At 36.9% G+C, this 24,610-nt stretch overlaps 1 protein-coding gene across 1 annotated transcript; it reads right to left on the bottom strand.

Moving 5' to 3' along the window:
- On the bottom strand, window positions 1-18,877 carry LOC111019295 (ubiquitin-conjugating enzyme E2 2). Its single transcript, XM_022295639.2, has 6 exons — window positions 18,662-18,877; window positions 14,226-14,359; window positions 14,081-14,106; window positions 3,506-3,595; window positions 2,985-3,073; window positions 1-415 (listed from the first exon to the last, which is right to left on the bottom strand). The coding sequence occupies exons 2-6, from the start codon at window positions 14,348-14,350 to the stop codon at window positions 287-289; spliced, it is 459 nt and encodes a 152-aa protein (XP_022151331.1). The 5' UTR covers window positions 14,351-14,359; window positions 18,662-18,877; the 3' UTR covers window positions 1-286.
- Between the last annotated feature and the right edge of the window lie 5,733 nt (window positions 18,878-24,610).

Below are 24,610 nucleotides of genomic sequence, written 5' to 3'. Positions count from 1 at the left end.
GATTCCAAGTTGAAGGTTTCAAGGATAAAATTGTAAATTACATTACACGTCTGTCTTTCGTAACATACCAAACAACTAGAGTTTTAACCCGATCGCTGGATTGGTATGCATGTGTCTTGAGCTATAAGCTAAAGTTTTAAAAGAAGGCAGGTCCTAACCACAAATAGCTTGTCCATAGAAACACATCCCATAACAAACAAACAAGGTTTCAAAACACGATCGCCTTTCTAGAGCCATAAACAGGCTGTTGGGGACCGGACTTTTCAGGTCCGTCCTGAAAACATAACTAATCAGCAGTCCAACTTTGCTCGACAATCTCGCGTACTCTTCTGTTGTACTCGCGCTTGTTCTCACTGAACATCCGGGCAGCTTCTGAGTTGGCAGGAGAGTTCGGGTTCGGATCACATAGCAAAGACTGCAATAAGAAGAAAAATTGTGCACAAAATTCACCAAACGGCTCTTGACAAAGAGAAATAGAACAAAGTACGAACTGGCAGGCGCTCAATTGGATATGGTAGGCTTTTTCAGTGAAACAAATCTGTGTGTGGCAGTAAGATATAAAATATTTGGCTAACTCCAAGAACTTGTCCATGGGTATTCAATAATCTCCACAACTACCATCTTGGAACGGAGTGAATATGACAGACGCATGAACTAAGCATTAGATGTTTAGGAAGAGATCGACCATTTGAGAATTGTTACATTCAGAAGTTGGACAATATGGGCCCTTTAGGAAGAGTTCCATTAGCAACCACACAACAAACACAAAATATGTATCTCTATATATAGACACAAAATTCACAAACATTTAACATGCACGTGCACATTTAACTACTGACATATATAATTATGGAATGACTTTTTCTTTTTTTTTTCTTTGGTAACTCCTTACTTCCAGTAGGCGTGATAGGGTAAAAATAAAATCAAAGAAAAATGGTGGTTTAAAGAGTTTGAGGTTTTTTTTAAAAAAAAAAAAAAAAAACTGCCAAAATGAGGTCCTCTCAAAGAAAGAGAGACTCAAATCCAAAGAATAACACCAAACTACTAATTTAAAAAAAACCTTAGAGACCAACGCCACAGGAAAGAATTAAAAATCTAAAAATCTAAAAAGCTCCCATACATACTCCCAAGATCTCTCAACCCCCTAAAATAAATTCTATTATTTCTCTCAAGGCAAATACCTCACAAAATAGAAAAAAACAAGCCTGCCACATAAACCTTCCCTTAGGATAGGGAGCAGTTACTTTGGCTGATTAATGTTTTAGGGAAGGAATTAAAACTTACTTCAAACCTGAAGTTATTCAAGAAACAAGGTGACATGGAGGTTCCTCCTTATGAGTGGGAAAAATCATTAATCAGAGAGTATGGTTCCCGGAACTAATGACGTCAGATGAAGGAAAAAAGATATGTCGTGCCACTGGGGCCTGGGACAAGTATAGAGGGTGTTGGATCTTTCCAATCCCTTGACTGGAGTCCAGGGGAGAACAACAAATCAGTAAGTACTCAGTCCGGAAGTGGTGGGGGGCAGAGAGGACCAAGAGAATGAAGAGACATTCTGGAAAACAGTAAGATGGAATTTAATATGGTTGACTGGGAAAAAACAATCGTGATAACCAGGCTATGCTTTCACGATTACTGGTTTAGTTAATAGGTAGGTATTAAAAACTATCAGAGGTTTGTGATTTAAATCCATTTCAACTAGACAGTGCTTTGATGTCCTGCGCTTCAATTGAGGGGGCTAACTTTCTGTGCAATTATGTGGGGTGGGCAAAAGTTGGCAAGGTGGATTAATAACAAGAACAATAATAATAATAATAGTAATAATTAATTATATAATAAAACAAATCTGACGACAAAATTACCAGTATGGAATTGAACACAAGATTTTGAAAAATACAAAATTCAATAGAACAAAGAAGGATGAAATTTGTGAAAAGTAAATCAGAATGCGTTTAGAGTAATAAGGAATGCAAAACGAGGTTGAATCTTCATTAAATAATCAACCAACTGAAGGGAAATGTTGAAACTTGCACAGAAACAGAAAACTTCAAATCAGATTATACGAGTAGAAGAAAAGAAAATTAAGTGATTTGTCAAAAGAATCAAATCTAATGGCCTCTTGGATTTAGAAAACCTAGAAAAGTCGGTAATTCCATTGATACCTATATTACCAGGGCAAGATTAGAGAAAAAGAAGTCAAGAAATCTGGCAGATGGGGAAAACTATGAAAAGTAAAAAATGGAAATGGAAATGTAAATGGGAGGGGACGAGACTTCTTTATGAAGATCTTATCTAGGAACATGTGAATTAGGGTCTACAACAAAAGAATTGTAGGAAAATATACCATTAAGAAACCGTTTAGCTCCAAGAAACTGAACTAGAGAAAACAGTTAGAAGAATGATCAAATCAATATGGGGATCATAGGAGGTAACTGTCAAGTTTGGTCAGAGGTAGATTCTTTAGGAAGGCAACATTTTGCAGAAGTTCTATGGTCCAAAATCCAGAGGACGGTGAAAATCTTGTGGTTAATGCAATCAAGACAGTGAATTCAGAAATTTGGTTGGAAAAGATTTACTGATTCTTCAATGACGAGGAAAGCAAATGGTATGAACTTCTTCAAATAGCTAAAATTCATTGTTTTTTTTTTTTTATTTTGCTCCTTGTCTAATTATAATTCTAATCATCGATCCCTTGTAATAAACCTTAATCGGGTTGCATTGTTGTAAGCTGCAACCTGAAATTGGTTTTATTTGCAACTTTTTTGACCTCATAATAGAAAAGTTACGTCTCCTTTTCAAGAAAAAAAGAAATATATATATGTATATATATATATTTCTAATCCCCCTTAGTCAGATCTATTTATAAATAAAATAAAATATTTACAAAAAAAAGTTTTCCATTACAAAAATTATTATTAATAATAAAAGGTCAAATTGATTTATTTCATCCAGACTAGCACCAACAATCAGTAAGATAGGACTACCTGGATAGAGGTAAGTATGGCAGCTACGTCATAGATAGGACTCCACTGATTTTGCAGAATATCCAAGCAAATACTTCCGTCAGCATAAACTGAAAAATGTCCAGGAGAGAGAGACGAGTAAGACTAAGACTAAGCAGTTAATACTAGTGTCAAGTCTTTAAAGGCCCCGAGAAAACAAAGATAACAAATTGAAGGTGGTCAGCAACATGCTCATGCTCATTCTGGAGTTTCATTCAATCCAGAGCCATTCTGCAGCCAACTTGTGTACCTGTCTTTATACCCCTTAATAAATTGCTTATATGCTTCATTAAACATTTGTGAGACATGGAAAATAACTCACAAGTACATTCGGCATTCTATATCAAGTTCTAAGTGTCTTCAGAAAAAAAAATAAAGATTGATAATTGCAGACCTAGAGCAAATAATCACTACATATGAACTGATGAAATCAAGATCCTATCTTAAACTAAAAGGATCATTTTTATAACTGCAACTTAAAAACAGTGCAGTTTCAAACTTACTATTTGGATGGAACATTCGAGAAACAAAGCGGACGGTGGGTGGCTTGTTTGGATAATCCTCTGTAAATTGGAGCGTCAACTTAAACGTACCTGGTAGTTTCAAAGACAAGACATTGGATATGAATCCGAACTAAAGCAATTAAGAAACTTAAAGTTCAAACAAAAATTAAAAATTATTTAGATCATCATCATCAATATCTCATTTGTAGTCTCCAATATCAAGACGGTCCTTTCAATTTAAACAGGCAGCAGAAAAGCATAAATCTTTAACTAATTGTTTTTCAAACTTCCAAAACGTAAGAGACAATAATGTTTTCAACATTTCAAAATTTGAATGGTGAACAAATATGAATATTAAAACTGGACTAAATTATAAGATACTGCAGACAGCAAAACCAGACTTTCATCCAAAAGAGAACTATATGGCGTCTACAAGTATTTTCTTTCTTTACTTTCATTTCATAATTGTTAGAGTATATATTAGTATATTTTATATTCTTGTATTAATATTAATTTTTCATTTACCTTCTCCTTATAGGATTAGGTCAACTTTGTATATTTGTCTATATATATAGACTTTAATAATGAGAATACTGAACATTGAATTCTCTCCAACCTTAGTCTCTAAGAGCTCTAGGTTTTTTAGGTTTCTTGCCCATTAGGGTTTTGATGCCCATTAGGGTTTTGCGCCCATTAGGGTTTTGTGCCTTAGGGTTTTTTGTTCATTGCTATCCAACACTATCGCCGACCACCGCCGACCACCGCCGACCGCCGCCGCCTGTTTTGTTTGGTTCAAGTGGTTTGATTTGGTTCTGTCGTTTTGTTCAAATAAGTTCGCTTGTTTGTTATGGCTGAGAAGATATCAATCGTAACTTCTGAGGTGATCCCAATGATATCAAAAATCACAGAACACAAGTTGAATGGATCAAACTATTCTTCATGGAAAATCAATGTTCGTCTTTTTTTGCGAAGTATTGATATGGACGATCACATAACTGAGGATCCGCCTAAGGATGAGAGCAAGAAAGCTTGGTTACGGGATGATGCTCGACTAGTTCTGCAGATCAAGAATTCGATCGAGGGTGACATTATTGGCTTGGTCAATGAATATGAGTATGTTAAAGAGTTACTTAAATATTTAGAATTCCTTTATTCTGGAAAAGGAAATGTTAGTCGAATATTTGAAATCTGCAGGAGCCAATGAATGTGAGTATGTTAAAGAGTTACTTAAATATTTAGAATTCCTTTATTCTAGAAAAGGAAATGTTAAGTCGAATATTTGAAATCTGCAAGCGCTTCTACCAACCTGAGTTTGGTGACCAATCTCTTACAAATTACTTTATGGAACACAAAAGAATTTACGCAGAGTTTAATGCATTACTCCCAGATAGTAATGATGCAAAAGTTCGGCTTGCCCAACGCGAACAACTAGCAGTTATCAGTTTTCTTCTTAGTCTTCCACCTAGATTTGATGTGGCCAAAGACCAATTACTCTCTGGTTCGGAAATTCCAGCTTTAGAGGAGGCATACACTCGAGTACTTCGAGTTGAGAAGTCACAACCCGTCTTGTCATCCAGTCTAATAGTGCTTTGGTTGGACGTAGTACAAATGCAAACAGAGGTAATACCTACCAAGGGAATTCCACGACTTCGAACGCTCAACGTTCTAGTGCCCCAAGGTCAAATTCAGGAGATATTATGTTTTGCAATTATTGCCATAAGCCTGGTCATACAAAACGAGAATGTAGAAAGCTATTGAATAGAGATCAGAAAATACAGTCTACCCATGTTGCATCTACTCCTGATAATGCTGGCAAGTTAGTTACAATTCCTGCGGAAGAATTTGCTAAGTTCCAACAGTATCAAGAGTCATTAACGGCATCGTCCTCTAATCCGATTACCGCCATCGCTGAGTCAGGTAACACCAGTAAATGTCTTATTTCCTCCACATCAAAATGGGTCATTGACTCTGGTGCGACAAATCATATGTCAGGTAATCCTAACTTATTTGCTAATTTCTTCCCATCTGCATCTTTGCCTGATGTTACCATAGCAAATGGCACAACTTCTCCTATTCTTGGCTCTAGCACAGTTCATCTTTCCACATCCCTTTCACTAACATCTGTTTTAAATTTACCACAATTTTCTTTTAATTTGATCTCTGTTAGTAAACTCACTCGTGATCTTAATTGTTGTGTCTTATTCTTCCCTGGTTATTGCCTATTTCAGGATCTTACGACGAAGAAGACTATTGGTAAAGGGCGTGAATCCAATGGCCTCTACACGTTTGATACACAAATACCTACAGCCACTGTTTGCACTCGAGTGCCAACTCCTTTCGAAGAACATTGTCGTTTGGGTCATCCATCTCTCCCCATGTTAAAGAGTCTTCGTCCTCAATTTCATAGCTTGCATTCTTTAGATTGTGAGTCATGTCAATTTGCTAAGTTTCATCGTCTTAGTTTGTATCCTAGAGTAAATAAACGAGCTACTACCTTTTTTGAATTAGTTCATTCTGATGTTTGGGGTCCGTGTCCTATTGAGTCCAAAGGTGGGTTTCGGTACTATGTTACCTTTGTCGATGATTTTTCCCGTGTAACTTGGTTATATTTAATGAAACATCATTCTGAGTTACTTTCTCATTTTCGTAACTTTCATGCTGAAATTCGAACTCAATTTGGTGGCTCTCTTAAAGTTCTACGAAGTGATAATGCTAAAGAATATTTTTCTAGAGCTCTTGGCTCTTATTTGAGTGAATATGGTATTCTTCACCAATCCTCTTGTGTCGATACTCCGTCTCAAAATGGAGTTGCAGAAAGAAAAAATAGACATCTTCTCGAAACAACAAGGGTCTTAAAGTTTCAAATGCATGTTCCAAAATATTTTTGGGCCGATGCTATTTCGACGGCTTGCTTCCTGATTAATCGCATGCCTTCATCAGTTCTTAAGGGTGAAATACCTTATCGTACTCTATGTCCTATGCAACCTTTATTTCCTATTAAACCTAAAATATTTGGTTGCACCTGTTTTGTTCGTGATGTTCGCCCTCAGCTCACCAAATTGGACCCTAAGTCTTTGAAATGCATTTTCCTTGGTTATTCTCGTGTTCAAAAAGGGTATCGATGTTATTGTCCTGATCTCAATAGATATCTTGTCTCTCCCGACGTTACATTCTTTGAAAATACTCCTTTTTCGTCATCTTTGAGTACCAGTCAGGGGGAGAGTTCACAAGAAGATGATGACTTTCTTGTATATTTCATTGTCTCTCCTTCCACTGAAGAGCTTCCTAGCAATACATCTTCCTATGTGCCTGATCCTTCTATTCCCACCATTACTCAAGTTTATTCTCGTCGGCAACCTCCTACGGACTCATGCCCTATACCAGCAGCTTCTTCGTCCGAGGATCCAGGAATAAGTGATGACCTTCCAATTGCTCTTAGAAAAGGTAAGCGTAAATGTACTTATCCTGTTTCTTCTTTTGTCTCATATAACCATTTGTCCTCACCTATTTGTTCGTTTCTTGCATCCCTTGAGTCTGTATCTGTTCCTAAAACTGTTCATGAAGCTTTGTCTCATCCTGGTTGGCGGGCTGCTACGTTGGAGGAAATGACTGCCTTAGATGACAATAGTACTTGGGATTTAGTGTCTCTTCCTGCAGAAAAAAAACCTATCGGTTGTAAATGGGTGTTTGCTGTTAAAGTTCATCCTGATGGATCCATTGCCCGTTTGAAAGCTCGCCTTGTTGCTAAAGGATACGCGCAGACTTATGGAATTGATTATAGTGATACTTTTTCTCCGGTTGCTAAATTGACTTCTGTTAGGTTATTCATTTCCTTGGCATCTATTCACCATTGGTCGTTACATCAGCTTGATATTAAAAATGCCTTCCTCCATGGTGATCTTCAAGAGGAAGTGTATATGGAGCAACCACCAGGGTTTGTTGCTCAGGGGGAGAATGGAAATGTATGTCGTCTTCGTAAATCCTTATATGGGTTGAAACAAAATCCACGAGCATGGTTTGGAAAATTCAGTCAGGTGGTTGAGAACTTTGGAATGAAGAAGAGTAAGTCGGACCATTCTGTCTTCTATAAACAAACTGAGTCTGGTGTTATCTTACTGGTTGTATATGTTGATGATATTGTGATTACTGGTAATGATTCATCAGGCATCCTATCACTCAAAACTTTCCTTCATAGTCAATTTCATACGAAGGATTTGGGAGTGCTAAAATATTTCTTAGGAATTGAGGTAATAAGGAGCAAGAAGGGGATTCTCTTATCACAGAGGAAATATGTACTTGACCTGTTAACTGAAACAGGAAAGTTAGCTGCTAAGCCGCGTAGTACCCCAATGATACCTAATTTACAACTTACAAAGGAAGGGGAGTTGTTGAAAGATCCTGAGAAGTATAGGAGATTAGTAGGGAAGTTGAATTATCTTACGGTTACGAGGCCAGACATAGCTTATCCAGTTAGTATTATGAGTCAGTTTATGAGTTCTCCTACGACTGACCATTGGATCGCATTGGAACATATTTTATGTTATTTGAAAGGTGCTCCTGGACGTGGTTTGTTATATAAAGATCATGGTCATCTTAATATTGAATGTTTTTCAGATGCTGATTGGGCAAGTTCTAAGGAAGATAGAAGATCAACCTCAGGATATTGTGTATTTGTCGGAGGTAATTTAGTTTCTTGGAAAAGTAAGAAACAAAACGTGGTGTCGCGTTCGAGTGTTGAATCAGAATATAGAGCTATGGCACAGTCGGTGTGTTAATTAGTATGGATACATCAGCTTCTGACTGAATTGGGATTTGGCATCACCACTCCAATGAAACTTTGGTGTGATAATCAAGCAGCTCTTCATATTGCATCTAATCCAGTATTTCATGAACGAATCAAACACATTGAAGTTGATTGTCATTATGTACGTGAGAAAATACAGCAAGGATTGGTGGCTACAGGGTATGTGAAGACTGGAGAGCAGCTATGAGATATCTTTACTAAAGCATTGAATGGAGCACGAATAGATTATTTGTCTAACAAGTTGGGCATGATTAACATATATGCACCAACTTGAGGGGGAGTGTTAGAGTATATATTAGTATATTTTATATTCTTGTATTAATATTAATTTGTCATTTACCTTCTCCTTATAGGATTAGGTCAACCTTGTATATTTGTCTATATATATAAACTTTAATAATGAGAATACTGAACATTGAATTCTCTCCAACCTTAGTCTCTACAATAATCATTAGAACCAGCTTATATATGTAATTAGAGTAAAGAGCAAATGATGGTACCTTTATACAGAGCAGAAATTACCTGAAATCAAATTTCAAACTATTCCTGAAAATGTATCCCAAAAACAGACCACTAATGTTTACTTTACTGATAGTGGATGCCATTTGGTATGTCGAATAGTTGCTGATGTTAATACGGTAGTATGCTGTTAGTTGTTGTTTAGTTACTGGTTGTTTACTAAGTAAGTTTAAATTGCTAACTATTTCGTTATGCGGTTGGCTAGTTGGTTATATGGCTGCTCCAGCATAATGTGCGTTAGATCTTTGCAACTACAATATTATACATTGAATAAAGATTTTGAATATTCTTGGGGGATTTCAAACCTAGGCTGAACAGTTTGGTCTGTGAGTAACATTATTTTCTTGACCATGGCTACCAATGTTAGAAGCCGTAACATCTCCATTGGCATAGATAGATTATAAGAGTGTCTCAATGCTATGCTCGAAATTGGATAGTGCTTAACATGGCTCCAAACAGTGGATGCTAAAGATTTTACAGCATCAGTGGAACAATCCATTGCATGCCAAAGGTAAAAACTGCAATTTTCTTTTGCTTTCTCAAGATTGGAGAGTAGTGATTGTGTAGTGTTTTTTTGGGAGGGTTCTCTCTACCCTCCGCCACTAGGTTGTTCCCCCGTTTTCTGGGGCTTCCGTCTGATCTGAATACAAGTCTTTTGTTTCTTATAAAAAAAAAAAAAAAATCTAGTAAAATTCTGTGGGGTTTGTACTTGGCTCTCTTATGGTGCCTTTACAACGAAAGAAATCATAGGGTTTTCCACAGACAACAAAACATATTCACATCAAGTTTTTTGTAATAGTGTACAGCTTAATGCTTCTTTATGGTGTCTGAACTACAGAATTTCTACTTTTTTGTAACTATAGTCTAGCCATGATTGTCCAAGTTTGGAAGGCTACTCTTTACTCGTTCTTTAGGGAGGGGCTTCTCTCTTCCTTCTGCCCTGTTTTTTCTTCCTCATCATTTTATCTTTTGTTTCATATTAAAAAAGGAAAAAAAAAAAACAGAATTATAGCTTAATAAACTTTTGGGTTCTAAGTATCTTGTCCGTTATTAATCCAATTTTATCATTTAATAGTGTATCACTTGAATATGTCACTCGATCAGTGTTTTAAAAAGCTCGAGGCACACTAAAGCACTATAGACTTCTGGAGCTTAAGCTCGAGGCGCAAAAAAAAACGCGCGAGGCGCACTATATATAAAGATAAATAAAAATATATATATATATACATATATAACATACAAAAGCCAAATAATATTCAAAGTTCAAACATTATAAAGAGAAAGAGAGAGAGAGAAGAGGTTGAGAAATGACAGAGATGAAAAGCTTTTGTGTGGAGGTTTTGTTATAGAAAAAATATTTCCTTCCATGTGAAGGAAGAGAGAGAAATCACATAATATTAAAGGGATTCACGTAAATGGAGGGAGAGAAAATTGAAAAGATTATGGAAAGATTGAGATCTTTTCCAAAAATAAAGGAAAAGATTGGAAATTTAAAAGATTATGGGCTTTGGGCCCATTTTGAGATTTAAAAAAAACCCTAAACGCAAGCATTAGGGTTTTTTTTATAGTTTTACAGGCTTCAAGGGAGGCGCACCTTCATTTCGCCTCGCCTTGCCTAGGCGCGCTGTTTAAAACACTGCACTCAGTCATACTGGCTTCGAGTTCTTAAGTTCAAACCTCCTAATGAGCTTAATACCAAAAATCCTTAATGTCTCTCAGGTTCGGGCCTTGGGGCGGGCGAGGGTGTCCCTGGGTTTAGGGGAACAAAGCTCCGACTCCCAATTCTCAAAAAAAATAATAATAATAAATAAATAGTATATTACTTGAATATAAGATACCAATATAAAATTGGGGTAGGGAACTGACCCAAATCTAATCATATAATTGACATATTTCATGAAAAAAGTCTTATCCTGCTGTTGCATCTCTGGATCAAATGATACTCGATAATAAATTGAGCTTCACACATCAATTACAATGAGTCATCTCTCAGTGCAACATAATTATGGTCCATACATGTGTGCCTATTTGCATTTGAATGGTGGGCGATGAGTGATACAAGCTTTCCTACCATCCAAGAATTTACCTTAATGGTGTTATCTCAAATAGCTTCTCATACAGCTTGGAAAGAAATTAAAGTATGTTCACCTTGAACAACATCGACTATCTTAAAAGAAATTGGAATCACTAGGTTTCTACTGCTACAGTATATAATTCAAAATTTGAAATGGTGAAGTTCAGGCAGACAAGATAGCATATGCATACTACTTGAATTTGCTTGATATTGGGGCCAATCCAAGGGAAAAGGACAATAATCCACTTTTTTATGGTGGTAGCACAATTCATACATTCCTTCGTTCTCTTTATACTTAAAATATTTTTAACTAAATTCAATTATTGATTGATGCTAACAGTATGTTGGTGGGCCTCTAATTTTGATGTATCATCTAAATTTAAATAGGAACGCAAATTGAGCGCATAAAAGCAGACATCCTTGATGGCCAATAGACCTTTTTCCCTATTTCAATATCTAATTGCAATCCTCTCCCAATTGAGCTAACAGTATGTTGGTGGGCCTCTAATATATATTTTTTTAGGAGGTGCGGTGCTCAAAGGAAAAGCTTCGGTCCTATGATATTGTGTGGCGAGAGCCCTCCTTTGGCTCCTTTGGAAAGAGTGGAATAGTAGACTTTTTTAGAACAATTCAGTCCCCTTAGATTCTTTTTATGTGAATACTGAGCATAGAACTTCTTGGTGGACAACAATCCATAAGAAGGCTTTTTGTAACTACAGTCCTTTTTTGATTTTACAAGATTGGAAGGCTGCAATTGTATAGTTCCTTTGAGGAGGGTTCCCTCTACCCTCCGCCTTTGGGCTGTTTTTGCCTTTTCGGGCTCTTTTGATATGAATGTATTCCCTTCGTTTCTTATAAATAAATATATATATAGAGATTTTTTTTTTATAAGAAACCGAAAAGGATTTATTAACTGCACAAAAGAAGACAACCTAAGGGCAAGGGGTAGAGACAACCCCTCCCACAAAAAACTAGCTACAAAAAGGCTTTCCAATTGTTGATAATCAAAGAGAAGCCATAATTACAAAAGGCTTTGGATCTAGTACACTGCCAAGAATTACAAAAGGCTTAGGATCTAGTACACCACCAAGAAGCCAAGTAACAAATACTATCCACAAAAGAATCCTCTGAACTGTTTCCTCAAAAATACGTTGGTTTCGTTCCTTCCTTGTTTTCCATAACACTGCCTTCACTGCACACCACCATAATGCTTTGACTTTTCCCCTGAACCTCATCCCCTGCAAAGCTTCCAACACCCAATCATCCACCTTCGTAGGGAGACAAGTAGAAAAGCCTAACTCCTTAAAAATGAAAGACCAAGCCTTGAAAGTAAAAGGGCAGTGGAGAAGCACATGGTTGATCGATTCCGCCCTTACAAAGAAGACGAACCGAAGGAGACAGGGTCCAATGAGGGAACCTTCTCTGGAGCCTTTCAGATGTGTCAATTCCTCTGTGCAGAGAGGACAAATCGAAGGTGGGCCTCTAATATTGATATATCATCTGAATTTAAATAGGAAGATAAATTGAGCACATAAATAGACATCCTTGAAGATAAATTGAGCACATAAATAGACATCCTTGATGGCTAATAGACCTTTTTCCCTATCTCAATGTCTAATTGCGACCCTCTTCCAATTGAGTCATTTCATTATCATTTCCAAACCCACAGGCCGAAACACACAAACCTCAACACGGTTTCATGTTTTGAACTGAGTTATAAAATTTCCTTCCAGCACCTATTTAAGTAGCTCTGACAAGTGAGCAACCAACATGTTGAACTTCCAGCCGTGTTCCTATTCCCAAACACTTCCATCTTACTTCAGGGCCTAAAGTTCCAGGAAATGTTCTCTCCTATGATGCTTGAAATTGAGCAACGAGAGCCCTTGAAATCCACTACGTGAATGGAGTGGTTGTTATTACTTCGTCCATTGGTTCCATGCAAGGGCGTCCCTCATCGTGATAAGACTAATCACCTCCTTCATCTCTCCATGCATCTTCAAGTAATCTCTCTGCCTAAAAGTTCTATCTATTGGGGTTTGTTCCATCAAAATAAAACAACAGAAGCTCCACCTTTTTCATCATCACCTTGCTCTCCTTGTTCACTCGCATCACTTGGCTCACTCCCTCCCTCCACAAGCACGGAACTCTTCTATGCTGAAGTCTCCTACACCTCTTCGATCACCATTCTCAGTCGATTATAATGATTACCCATCCTCTTCACCCTTGGCATGTCCATGGCAAAGCTTTGGTACCACTAATTGTGGGGAAAGAATACAAAACTACCAAACTTTCAAGAGGTTTGGTTCTCTCCAAAAAGAAAGCTAGAGCCCCTAGCTCCTGACTAACTTTCTACCTGCCTCACTCCCACCCCCATGTCACGTCTCTTCATAGTTACCACCTTACCCACCCTACAAGTACAACTCATCCCTATCATTCTATTATTAAGAGAATTTACATGACAATATTCCTACACCCTTCCCCGGTATCTCAACCCACATAACTCTTAACTCTGCTTGAAGGGAACGCGCAGCCTCCAGTAAGGATAAGTAAAGCAAACAGGTAGCTTGTCATTCCTATCAAATCTTACCTTGTTATAAACTTATAAGAAGAAGTATGATTACTAGATCCTTAGAGATGTGTGTGTGTGATGTAGTGATAGATGTCCTTAAAGTTGTTGTAGCTTAAGTATCTTTATATACGTGGATTATGTTTTTAGTAGTTTCCTTTCACAGCACAGTAACTTGTAGTTACTGTTCGTTTGTTATAAATCAGAACCTCTATAAATAGGTTTCTTATTCTCTAATAAAGGCATGATTTGAAGTTATTCTCAAAACCTTGTGCAAGATTGCATCAGTGTGGCTGGATTTAGTATATTGTATCTTGGATCCCCTTAAAAGAGATCCACCTTTTTCCCGTTAACTAACAGTATGTGACTTTGTACCAACATCCCCAAAACAAAGAAGAGAGTCTAGATCCATCATTGGAAGAGTGGATGCAAAACAAATCATGATACAAATAGATAAAACAACTGCAAGAAGAGATAACCCGGAAAAGAAGTATCAAACAATAAAACAAGCCCAGGAAATGACCACACGGGTTTTTTTATCCCTTTTTTTAGTGTGCGTAGGCAGAATGGAGGGAAATGAGGTGTATGAGATTTACAAAGGTGGACAAATACCTCCATCCCACGGGGTGTCATCAGGCCTGCAAGACATCCCAACAAATAAAAAGTATCCCATGAGATCAATTATACAATAAATCTTACCCAAACCTTATCGCCACAATGGTAAATGGTGAATCAATAAAATTCTTAGCCAACATACCCAAATATTACAGCATTCCAAAGCATTATGTTATTGTCTTGAGGAGCACCACTAATGCCTGCAGGAGGATCTTGTTGCAGCCTCTTAAAATCTCTCATCAGCCTTTTCCTGGCCGGAGTTGACATCCTCGCAGCCTACAACTCCAATAATGCAAAATAAGAAGTAAGAAGTACACATCACAATAATGAAAAAGTAAAAGTGATTGGATCAGCATAATTTTCTTTTCTCTTCTTGTTGGGGGTTGGGATGTGCAAACTTCACTGAAAAAGAAGAAGGTGTGGCTATTGGAAATGGAAGGGACATTTTATAGTGGAAAGCGGACCCATCCGACCGTTTCACAGTCAATTCAGCCTTCATGGCTCTCACGTCCCCTTCTCCTAAACTTAATTCAACTACAGCAAACTTGATTTGGAATTTTAGAGTCCTAAAAGGGTAAAATTCTACATTTGGACTTTGTTCTGTAGAGGGATAAATACTGCAGAGAAACTTCAAAGGAAACTCCCTCACTGGACTCTTTCTCCCTCTGTGTGCACAATGTGTTTGAGCAACAATGAAACAGTGGACCACCTCTTTCCCCACTGCCCTTTTGTTTCCAAAGCTTGGGGGTTTATAGCTTCTTTGCTAGATTTCTCTCTTTGCATTCCTAGAAGAATTGAGGATTTCATTGCTGAAGGTTATGGAGGAAGGCAGCTCAAGGGCAAAGCGTGGGTTCTTTGGAATTGTGCAACTCGGGCTCTTTTATGGTCGATATGGAAGGAACGGATAGTCGGCTTTTTGAAGATAAGTTGATTTTATTAGATTCTTTTGTGTGAATATTAAGCTTCTAGCTTCTTGGTGGGCTTTACTACACAACAATCTTCTTTTGCTTACACAAGATTGGAAACCGGTGATTGTATAGAGCTTAGGGAGGGTTAGCTCTACCCTCCGCCTTTTGTTTGTATCCCCTTTAGGGGTCTTCTTGATTTGAATACACTTATTTTGTTTCTTATAAAAAAAGAGAGAGAGAGAGAGAGAAGAAAAAAAACGAGAACAAACATAAAATCACATAATAAAATTGAAGATCGCTCAAATAAATCAAGACTTGTTAATTTCAATGCTTTTAAAATTGTAAAAAAATGCACCTAAGCACCAGGCACGTCTAAAAGACGGCAGTCAGCACAGTCAGTGGTAACGGTTTAGGTGTTTAGGTAAGTACTTGAGCATGACTTAATGATTTACACAATCTAAGAGAAATACTCCATAATAAATTACAACAAACCTCATCTTAGCTCTCCTTTCCTACTAGACATGAGAAGCTTGAAGCCTACATTTAAATAGAGTGTAGTAGAAGAAGACTTCACCCAACTCCACTCCTATACTAACCATTACAGTCTTCCCCTTCCTATGTTCTGACCACCATCACTCTCTCTACATGTGTGCACACAACTTTTTCCCTTTTCTATGGTGGCTTGCTGAAATTTCTCGTCTCACTGCCGTTTTGGAAGTTTTCGATGGTGCCCCTTCCCAACCACTTGTGACCTCTCCCCTTCAATTCCAATATTTGGCCACCTCACACCACAAACCTTTCAGTTTTTCCCCAATGAATTTTCTAGAGGAAATTATATCGGAAGGAAAAATTGTTCCATGTATTTTAGAAAATGTTAGTACTTTAATTTTTTTCAAAAATGTCACAAACTTTGCTTTGTTTTTTCTTCAAGTGATTAGTTTTTTTTTTTTGTTTAATTTTTTTTTAACAAGAAATAATTTTTTCATTGATGTATGAAAAGGAAAAATGCTCAAGGATACAAACTCCAAGAGAGAGTGAAAAAAGAAAAGAAAAAACAGCCAATTGAAGAACACAAGTCCAAGTAATATGAATAAAACAATGAAGAACAAAGCAACAAGAGGCTTGAAAAAGAGCCGTGCCGAAAGAATCTTAGACACTCCCTTCAAGCTGGGACATGATCAGAAATGACGACCAAACAAAAGATAAGAACAGCAAGCTGAGAAGGTTCCCAAACTCCAAATTTTGCAGCAAAATCTGTTGCACCGAAATAAGTTGCCTAACAAAAAACCATCTTCAAGAATCTTTGACCTCATTCTCAACTTCAGAATTCACAGCTTTGAAATTATTGGTATGAACAACACATATTCAGAATGCAGACTCACTTTGAAGTGATAGAAACAACAGCTCTAAGACCAAGAATATTCAATATTGATAAGCACTTCAATTGCTGCCAAACAAAGACAATTATGCCTATGATGAAATGCTTCTGAAAAATTGTAGTGTATCTCTACAATAAACATGAATACTCAACCTTGACGGAAAGATTCTGAAAATAATACCAACCGTCATTCCATTGACCTCCATTATCAAAAAACCATCGACAACTGTTCGAACAGCAAGAATAATTGTATCCTTTGGAAAGAATGGATCCATAGGATCTGAAACCCAGGATGTTAAAGCTAAGATCGGGCTGAAAATGGACACCATTCTTGACGCTCTAGAGATATCAAAATATTCTCCCATCTTTTCGAAACAAAGAAAGAATAGGACCATAAAACGTCTACACCAAGTTACTCTTTGGATCTTCAAAAAAAAAAAAAAAAAAAAACCCAGGACAATGAAATTTAAAAAAGTTCTTGATAGACACTCTTTTCTGAAAAGTTCCCAGACCACGGACATTCCACAAAAAAGCTTCAAGATGAACTCTTGAATGGAACAAGTGATGTTCCTGATTCTTAAAAATGTTGTCTGATTGAGAAGGGAGAGGGACCTTCTTTGTTGATTACCATTGGAGGTCAGGAATTAACACATTTTTAGTAGTTTGACAGAAATCCAGCTTACCATATTGGGAAATGGACTCTTCATCTTCATTGAAAAGATCATGAAAATCTTCAGTAAAAGTATACTCCAAAAAATCTTCAAATAAGACATCTGGAGGGTCCAAATCAATAGGCAAATCTAAACTACTAATGCTGGTGCTAATTTCCTCATCGTCATCAGAAAGAACATTGTCCAATTTACAAATATTCAAGGAGACATTAGTAGAATTAATAACCCCAGAGGATAGAGATAATAACCTTTGATTCCTTCTGTATCTCTTCAAACGATGCCTTTGGTAAACAAAACGACTTCCTAATGAACTTCTCTCTCTCTTTATTGAATGCATCATTCAAATTCAATCGTACTCTTTCGTCTGAATTTAGCAAATCAAGTTCATTGAATGCCAATGATTTGTATTTTCTTCAAAAATAAGAAAAGGACGGCGGATCATAAATTTTCTGGGAGGTAAATTGGCTGAAGAGAAAACAGAAGATTCTTTCCCAAAGGAGACTTTAGAAGTTCCATCCAGATGGGTTGCATGACTAACATCTGGATATTTAATGATACTTCCGTTGGGAGAACCTAATTCCAAAGATACATTAAAGCCAGGTTTCTGCATGACCGTACTTGCAACCCTTTCACTAATGACCCTAAAAATGTTACCGTTGAAGTACACCCTTTTTTCTTCCTCATTAAGAATCTCTTTGTCTTGAATAGGATTTATTGAAATGCTGCCACCTTCTTCCAAAGACTTCAGTTTTTTTCGTTTGAATTCAAATCTAATTATGCTATTTGTGTAAAATTTTAAACTTGCTACTACATATTTTTATTTTGCATTTATGTAATTGCCTCAATTTTTTATCCATTATGTTTCTTCCTGAGTTTGGGACGACGTTGGAGAATAGTATTTTTAAGTGAAGCACTTTTTCTATAAGTTATTTAGAAAGTAAAAATAATATTAAAATGCTTCCTTTAATTAAAGTTAGCACTCAAATTTGCCCTTGGTTCTCACCCTGCACCTAAGAGCTATTGCATCTTATTGTGCCTTTTCACTTCTAAAGAACACTAATTTATGTATTCCACTGAAAGTTATCAAAATCAAAAGGAAATCAGGACATTACAGAAATAAAAATGGAAGAAGGTAAACAATTGACACACAATAGATGAGATTTAACATAAATAGTTCAGTCTCTAATACCATTTTCAACTTTGACACATTCATGAGCAGGTATAAAACGTTTGGACATAGAACCTATACCAAAATCACAAGCTTTCAATTCCATCCTTCAACAGAGGAGCTGAATTCCAACAACCAGATCACAGAAATGAAGTAACAAGGTAAGAAAACTCGATCATCAGACAACTAATTCCTGGGTAAACACACGTAAACCAAGCTGGAAACGACGTAAAACCCTCCAATATCGTTCCCAGCCATCTCAAGTCAAACAAATTACAAGATCCGTATGGCCTAATCGCCCAAGGACATAGATACATGAAACAATTATAATTAGGGTTTGTGGGGAGCCAATTTTTCATAAATTAAGCTGAAAAGATACATTGATCCATCAAAAATATGAGATGAGAAGGGAAATTAAACCAAAAAAACTGAGGAAACAAAGAGAAGTCTGACCTGAAAGCTATTCCAGCGAGAAGGGTGAGTGGGTTGAAGAAGCTGAGAATCGAAAGCGGGAGAGAAAGAGAAGCTGATAGAAATGGAGTGAAACCGAAAAAGGCATTTGGTATAAGAGAGAAGCGAGAATCTGAAGAGCTATCTAAAATCCATATATTCTCATCATCTTGGCAGGCTTAGGTCAGCGGTTCGCATCGCCCGCTCCCTCTCTTTCTTTCTTTCTCTTTCATTTATATTCCATTTTTTCTTTCTTTCTTTCTAATTATTATTATTATTATTTTATGTAAATTCTCTCTTCCTGCAAGTTGATGGGGAGACTCCTAGCCCCTACTGGCCGCCGGTGGGCCCATCTGATGGATTTGTCGGTTTAACTTTTACCGACTTGTGTACGATAGATTTTGGTACTTCTATTTTTTTGCCTTTTTCATTTTTATTTTTAGAAAACAAAATTCATAGGTGATCCTTTTTTATTTTATGTTTTGTAGAATAAAACTATGGTTTTATTTCCTGTGGATGCCGAAATTTCGGCTTCACTAGATCCTGCCAAATTTGCACCACTCCTTATCAATGAAATCATACACTTTTTTACATTTTTGCCCTCCATTTTTTTCTCCATATATTTTCTTTCATCAATTTTTTTCATTTTTCCTCAAAATTTTCTTTATTTTATTTTTAAATTTATAATTAAAATAAATTAATATACTCATCGTCTAATAAATAACTTTATGCTATTAAGTATATTTGTATATTAGATTTACATGTAAAATAAACTACAATTAAATTATATAATATCTCTATTTATTCTTAATATTGTGAACGAATTACATTATTAATAATATTTATTATCATAAATATATAATTGTAATGCAACATTTTTTTTACAGCCAACATACCCGTGATATTTTTCCTCTTGAAAAAAATATAATGTGATGATATGATAAATAAATTTCACTCAAGATAACATAAATTATATAATTGTCCTTTTGGAAAACTATTAAAGTTGAAAATGAAACTTATATTAAATTAATAATGAATTAATTTGTTCTACGAAATAACATATAAAAAATAAAAATATTAAATTAATTCAAATAAATCTATTATATTAGATGAATTTATAAATTATATAAATATTTATGAGGGCATTTTTGGAACATTCTATAAATTTAACACATTCCTAAGACTAAATCCTGCAAAACAAACGTGACTATCCAATATTCTCGGATATCTTTAAAAATATTCCTACGAAACAAACATGGTTATCTGAAGATGTCAGACATCTGAAATTCCGAGCATCTAAAATTTCGGGCATCTCTAGATGTCGGTCATCTACATCCCGAAAAACAAATGGCACCTTAGGGTTTAGTTTTCCTCTCTATTTATAGAAGTCGAATCATCATTCCTTTAGGAAACCACTTATGGGCCTATGTAATTTGTAGAGGGTCGTCGGTCGGATTGTGGGCTTGTGGGCCCGCTTGGGGGCTTCACAAAGATGGGATAAGTTCGGGTCGGGTCGCACAGGACAGTTGGAGAGGCCCTGTCGGAGTTCTCAGCCATCCGCAGAGCCCGGGTTGGCCATCAACGATTTAGGCCACCTGATTTCGTCTCGTTTGGTCTGAATTCGTGGGCTCTCTTCTCCTTCGGCCCAATTTTGGCCTCTTGTCATTTTGTCGAGCCTCATTTGATCTACTTATAACAATTACCCCCACTCTCTATGTTGTGATCACTCTGGATTTGTGTTCACTACCTTGAGAGTAAATTCGTTGGGTCGGGTCTTTGATGTAAACCTTTGTTAAGAAGTTGGGTAGAAAATTGAGATGAGCCGGCCCATTTAGAATGGAGGGAAGGGATTGTTTGAATTTTCGAACCACATGAAAGCACAAAAAACTGTGGTTTCACGTGTTCTGACCGAGCAGGGCTCGGTAAAACGCGTGACCTGCCAGTCACTTCCTTGGAAAAGGGTTCATGTGGTCTTATCTTGGCGCGACCAGCCTTTAACTGCCTCTACTTTTATGTGTTTCTATTTCTTGAAGCATAGTCCCGAAAACAACCTTCATTTTTATGTTAGTTCTCATAACTAAGCCTTGATCGTTGGTCCTTATTCTATAAAAAAATTGAAGGACCAGTGGTTCTTCGTTGGCGTGATTAGCTTGCCCGAGATGATAATGGACTGCACTTTCCAGTCCCGATGGAGTGTAGGAAATTGGGTGGATACCTTTTCTGGCTCTATCTAGACTACATTCCTTCTTTGTTTACTAACCTTGTTTTTCCTACAGCTCCGCGTCATCCTGAACTTACGCCTGCTGATTGGGCCTCCTATAACGCCGTTGTTCATTTGCCCGTGGCAGACTAGTGGTGTCCGACCCTGGTAAAAGAGAAGAATATGGTTAATTTCGGCCTTGTACCTTCTCAGCAAGCTTCAGGTGGTTGTTGATTGTACATCTTGGTTCAGGCCAATACCTGCTCTTCCTAACCCCTATCCTTCCTTTTGTTTTTGTAGGAATGTCGAGGCACACGACTTATCTATTTGAGAGAGACAAAGGCATAATAGTAAGAACTCGGGAGCCGGCTCGAGCCGAGCTTCAGACATCGATGTGACTAACTTAATTGATGATGATCCCTCGTCTCACCAATATCAGACGTAGCCCGCGACGTTTGGCTCGTCTTTAGGGGGGTTCACCCCCTCTTCTGTTGGGTGTGTTGCCCTAAACTCGTAGTTTGTATTTTGTAAAAACAAATGTCTATTTAATAAAGTTTTATTCAATAAATTTGTTGTTGAATCATAGCTTTGCATTGTCCAAAATCCAATAAACTAAACATCCAAGGTTATTTATGATGTAATCGGGACAATATATATACTGGGTATATAGTTGATATACGGGGTATATATTTGATATACCCCTGATATATGAATGGATAATGTTTCGTGAATAACCTAAAGGATCTATAGTATATGGATAAGGCTGGGTACCTTATCCTGGCAACACTATGGATACGGCCCGCTCTGTAAAGGTTACAGACGACTCGATCCAGGTCGTTCATGTGGAGACATGCGAGTGGGGGTATCCTATACAATGAGTTTGTATAAGACTGGACCGCGAAATATGCAATCTTTAGATGTAACACCGTTAACTAATAGATTGTCATTTCTTAAGATGACCAAGCAACTCATTCTCAATCCTGAGTGAGTTATGGACTCCTGCTCGTGAGGGCTCGTTCTTTGATCTGTATGGGTGAGAGTGGCCCGAGTCGCCGACTCAACATTCCTACCATTTTGGGGACGAGACCGAGTGCGGAGCTGGGAACATAACTTCACAAGATGGAATTCACTCCTCCTCGACTTTAGGGAAGTAGGTGATTGTTCCCTTAAATGCTGACTCCGGGACTTGAACAAGGGGCCTCACCCTCTCGTTGGCCGAGAGGGACTTCCGGTTATTGGTTGGACCATAACCGGGTTATTCATTAGAGGAGCAGTGGTGTTTAAGAAGTGAGATGTAAGTCAGGGGTAAAACGGTAATTTGACCCAACTTGAGTTACGAACACTCGTGAAGAATTGACTCATCATTAATGGTTGTATATCCATGGACACGAAAACATTATGTAGTGACAAGAGTGCAACTGCGGGTCTTTAGTGGAATGACCTGTAGTTAACGAATCTAGATTAACTCGGTCAATGAGTTTGACCGATTAATCTTGCATCGTTGGAGCTTCGGATCTGTAGGTCCATTAGGTCCCCTTGCTAGCTCATAACGGGTAAAACGATGATCAAATTTTTGGAAGAATTTGAATTGTTCAAATTACTTAAGAGATTATATGTATATTGATACATTATAATATATAGTTAATTGTAAATTAAAACTATATATTATGAGAGATATTATTTGAATGAGATTCAAATAAAATTAATATGAATGAGATTCATATTAAAACTATAGGTTAAAAATAATGTGCATCAGATGTACATTAAAACTATAGGTTATACGAGAGAAATATTTTAGAATATGATTCTAATTTTATAATAAATAATTAAGTGTTAATTATTTATGTGTATATATATTTATTAATTATTAATTGGATTAATAATTAATTATATTAATTAATTATATATATATATATATTTTAATTATTATTATTATATATATATATATATATTAATATTATTATTAATATTAACTCCCCTGCAAAATTGCAGGGGAGTGGGAGGTGTTGTGACGTGGGGAGTTACCCCACGTCACCCTTCTTCTTCTTCTCCAAGTGATGGAGAAGCAAAAGAACTAGTTTGACACAGAACGGAAGAAAAAAAAACTCTCAGGATTTCTCTCAAAATTCTCTCAAACTCTCTCTCTCTTCTATCAAGATGCTACCACAAGCACGATCCCGAGACCTAAGAGGATAGCGAGGAAGATCCGGTGGTGGTGTTCGAGGGGAATTCACTGAAGAAACGTTCTTCAAAGGTTTGAATTTCCCCTGTATTTTCTTCTTTAAAACTCGATTTTGTATCCCGAAAATCAGCAACGAAAATTCGTTTCCACTCTGGGATTCACATTCCTTCATCTTCTTCTCGTGGTCACATAATCCTCTCAGGCTTCAGTCTTTCCTTTTCAGGGGCCATATTTTACTAATACTGATGAAGTGGCTTACCTGGAGAGAGCCTTTGGCCTCTAGCAGGGACTTGGTGGAGCACCTATTAGGCAAGATTCTGGATATTCCGACCCACAGTAGAGCATTGACACGTGCCTCACTAATCTTTACGAGGTTGGTTATTATACCCTCGCATGTTTCTTTAAAGTTTTGTATTCTAAATAGCTTTCGTTCAGTAGGTGTTCACCCGCCTAGTGGTATCTTATGGTAGGATTGCCGACGAGATCAGCCATCTTGGCAAGAATTATGCCCCACAAGAAAGGCTAAACCGGGCCCTTGATTCTATAGACCGAGCCAATTTCCTGTTGGAAAGTGCGCTGTTAGGGTTGACTTTTTACTGCAAAAATATGAGTCGGTAGGCCTGTTTGACCATAAAAATGAACAATTTTCTCATCATTATTAACTAAAAAAAGGCTTACATATTCTTAAAGTAGAACATGCATAGAACATTTCTGGATAATTTGTAATATATGGTACTTTAGGAAAATGTGAGAAAAATGTGGTCAAAGTTGGAAGAAAATCACAAAAATTCTGTTTTGGAGGAAAAGCGCCTAGAGCTTTTTGGCATGGTCGAACCTCCAAAACGTGTGTTTCACTTAATGAAGGGCAAGAGAGTCATTTCCAATGTGTTTAAATTAAGTAAAACCCGTGAGTCCAAGTCAAGGAGAGGTTGTTTGGAGAATCTCAACTCATTTCCTCTTAAAATGGTGGTGGGAAGTTGAACCCTCTTGAGGATCTATATAAGGGAGTCTCTCCCCCAGCAACAAATCATCCCATTTTCATCTTCATTTGTTTCATTCTTAGCTGTAGCTTTCGTTCATAAGCTTTGGAATTCATAGGAGTTATGTTTTAATTGTTCTTCCCTTGTATTTTCGCATTTTTACTTATTGTTTCGCTTTTAATTCATGTTCTTTCTTTCATTCCTCATCTATTATGTTCTTTTAAAGTTGTTAAGCGAGTTTACGCTCCCTTCACACTCGAAAGAGAAGAATGTCAATCTAGAACTCTTGGTATGCCGTTATTATTCATTTAAATTTAATGGAAATTACTTCTTTTATGTTTTCGTGCGTTTTCTTTCCTTTAATTATGCACTAATTTATTTATCAACCTCTCAGTGGAACGCCCTAGCCAAAATGATTTGATTTCGAACATGCTCGAGATTTGCTCAGATTGCGCGCTGGTACAATCTTGGGCTGATTTCTAAAAAAATCTCTTTACATCTTTTTTCCATTTTGCCACTGAGAATTTGATTTATGCACCAAAGCCCAACTCTGAGAAGATTAGGGTAGGTAAAATAATATGACCAATATG

Source organism: Momordica charantia, assembly GCF_013281855.1.
Source record: "Momordica charantia cultivar OHB3-1 chromosome 8 unlocalized genomic scaffold, Mcharantia_2.0 BLBB01000008.1, whole genome shotgun sequence".
Classification (NCBI taxonomy): domain Eukaryota; kingdom Viridiplantae; phylum Streptophyta; class Magnoliopsida; order Cucurbitales; family Cucurbitaceae; genus Momordica; species Momordica charantia.
Note: the sequence above shows the minus strand (reverse complement) of the source record. Positions and strands in the feature narration are given on the sequence as shown.

Excerpts from the sequence above, each read along its gene's own strand:
- LOC111019295 (XM_022295639.2), bottom strand. The coding sequence starts at position 14,350 with ATGTCAACTCCGGCCAGGAAAAGGCTGATGAGAGATTTTAAGAGGCTG. Across the intron at positions 3,074-3,505 it reads TCGAATGTTCCATCCAAATA|TTTATGCTGACGGAAGTATT; the intron begins GTAAGTTTGAAA and ends GACATTTTTCAG. Across the intron at positions 416-2,984 it reads CCATACTTACCTCTATCCAG|TCTTTGCTATGTGATCCGAA; the intron begins GTAGTCCTATCT and ends TTCTTATTGCAG.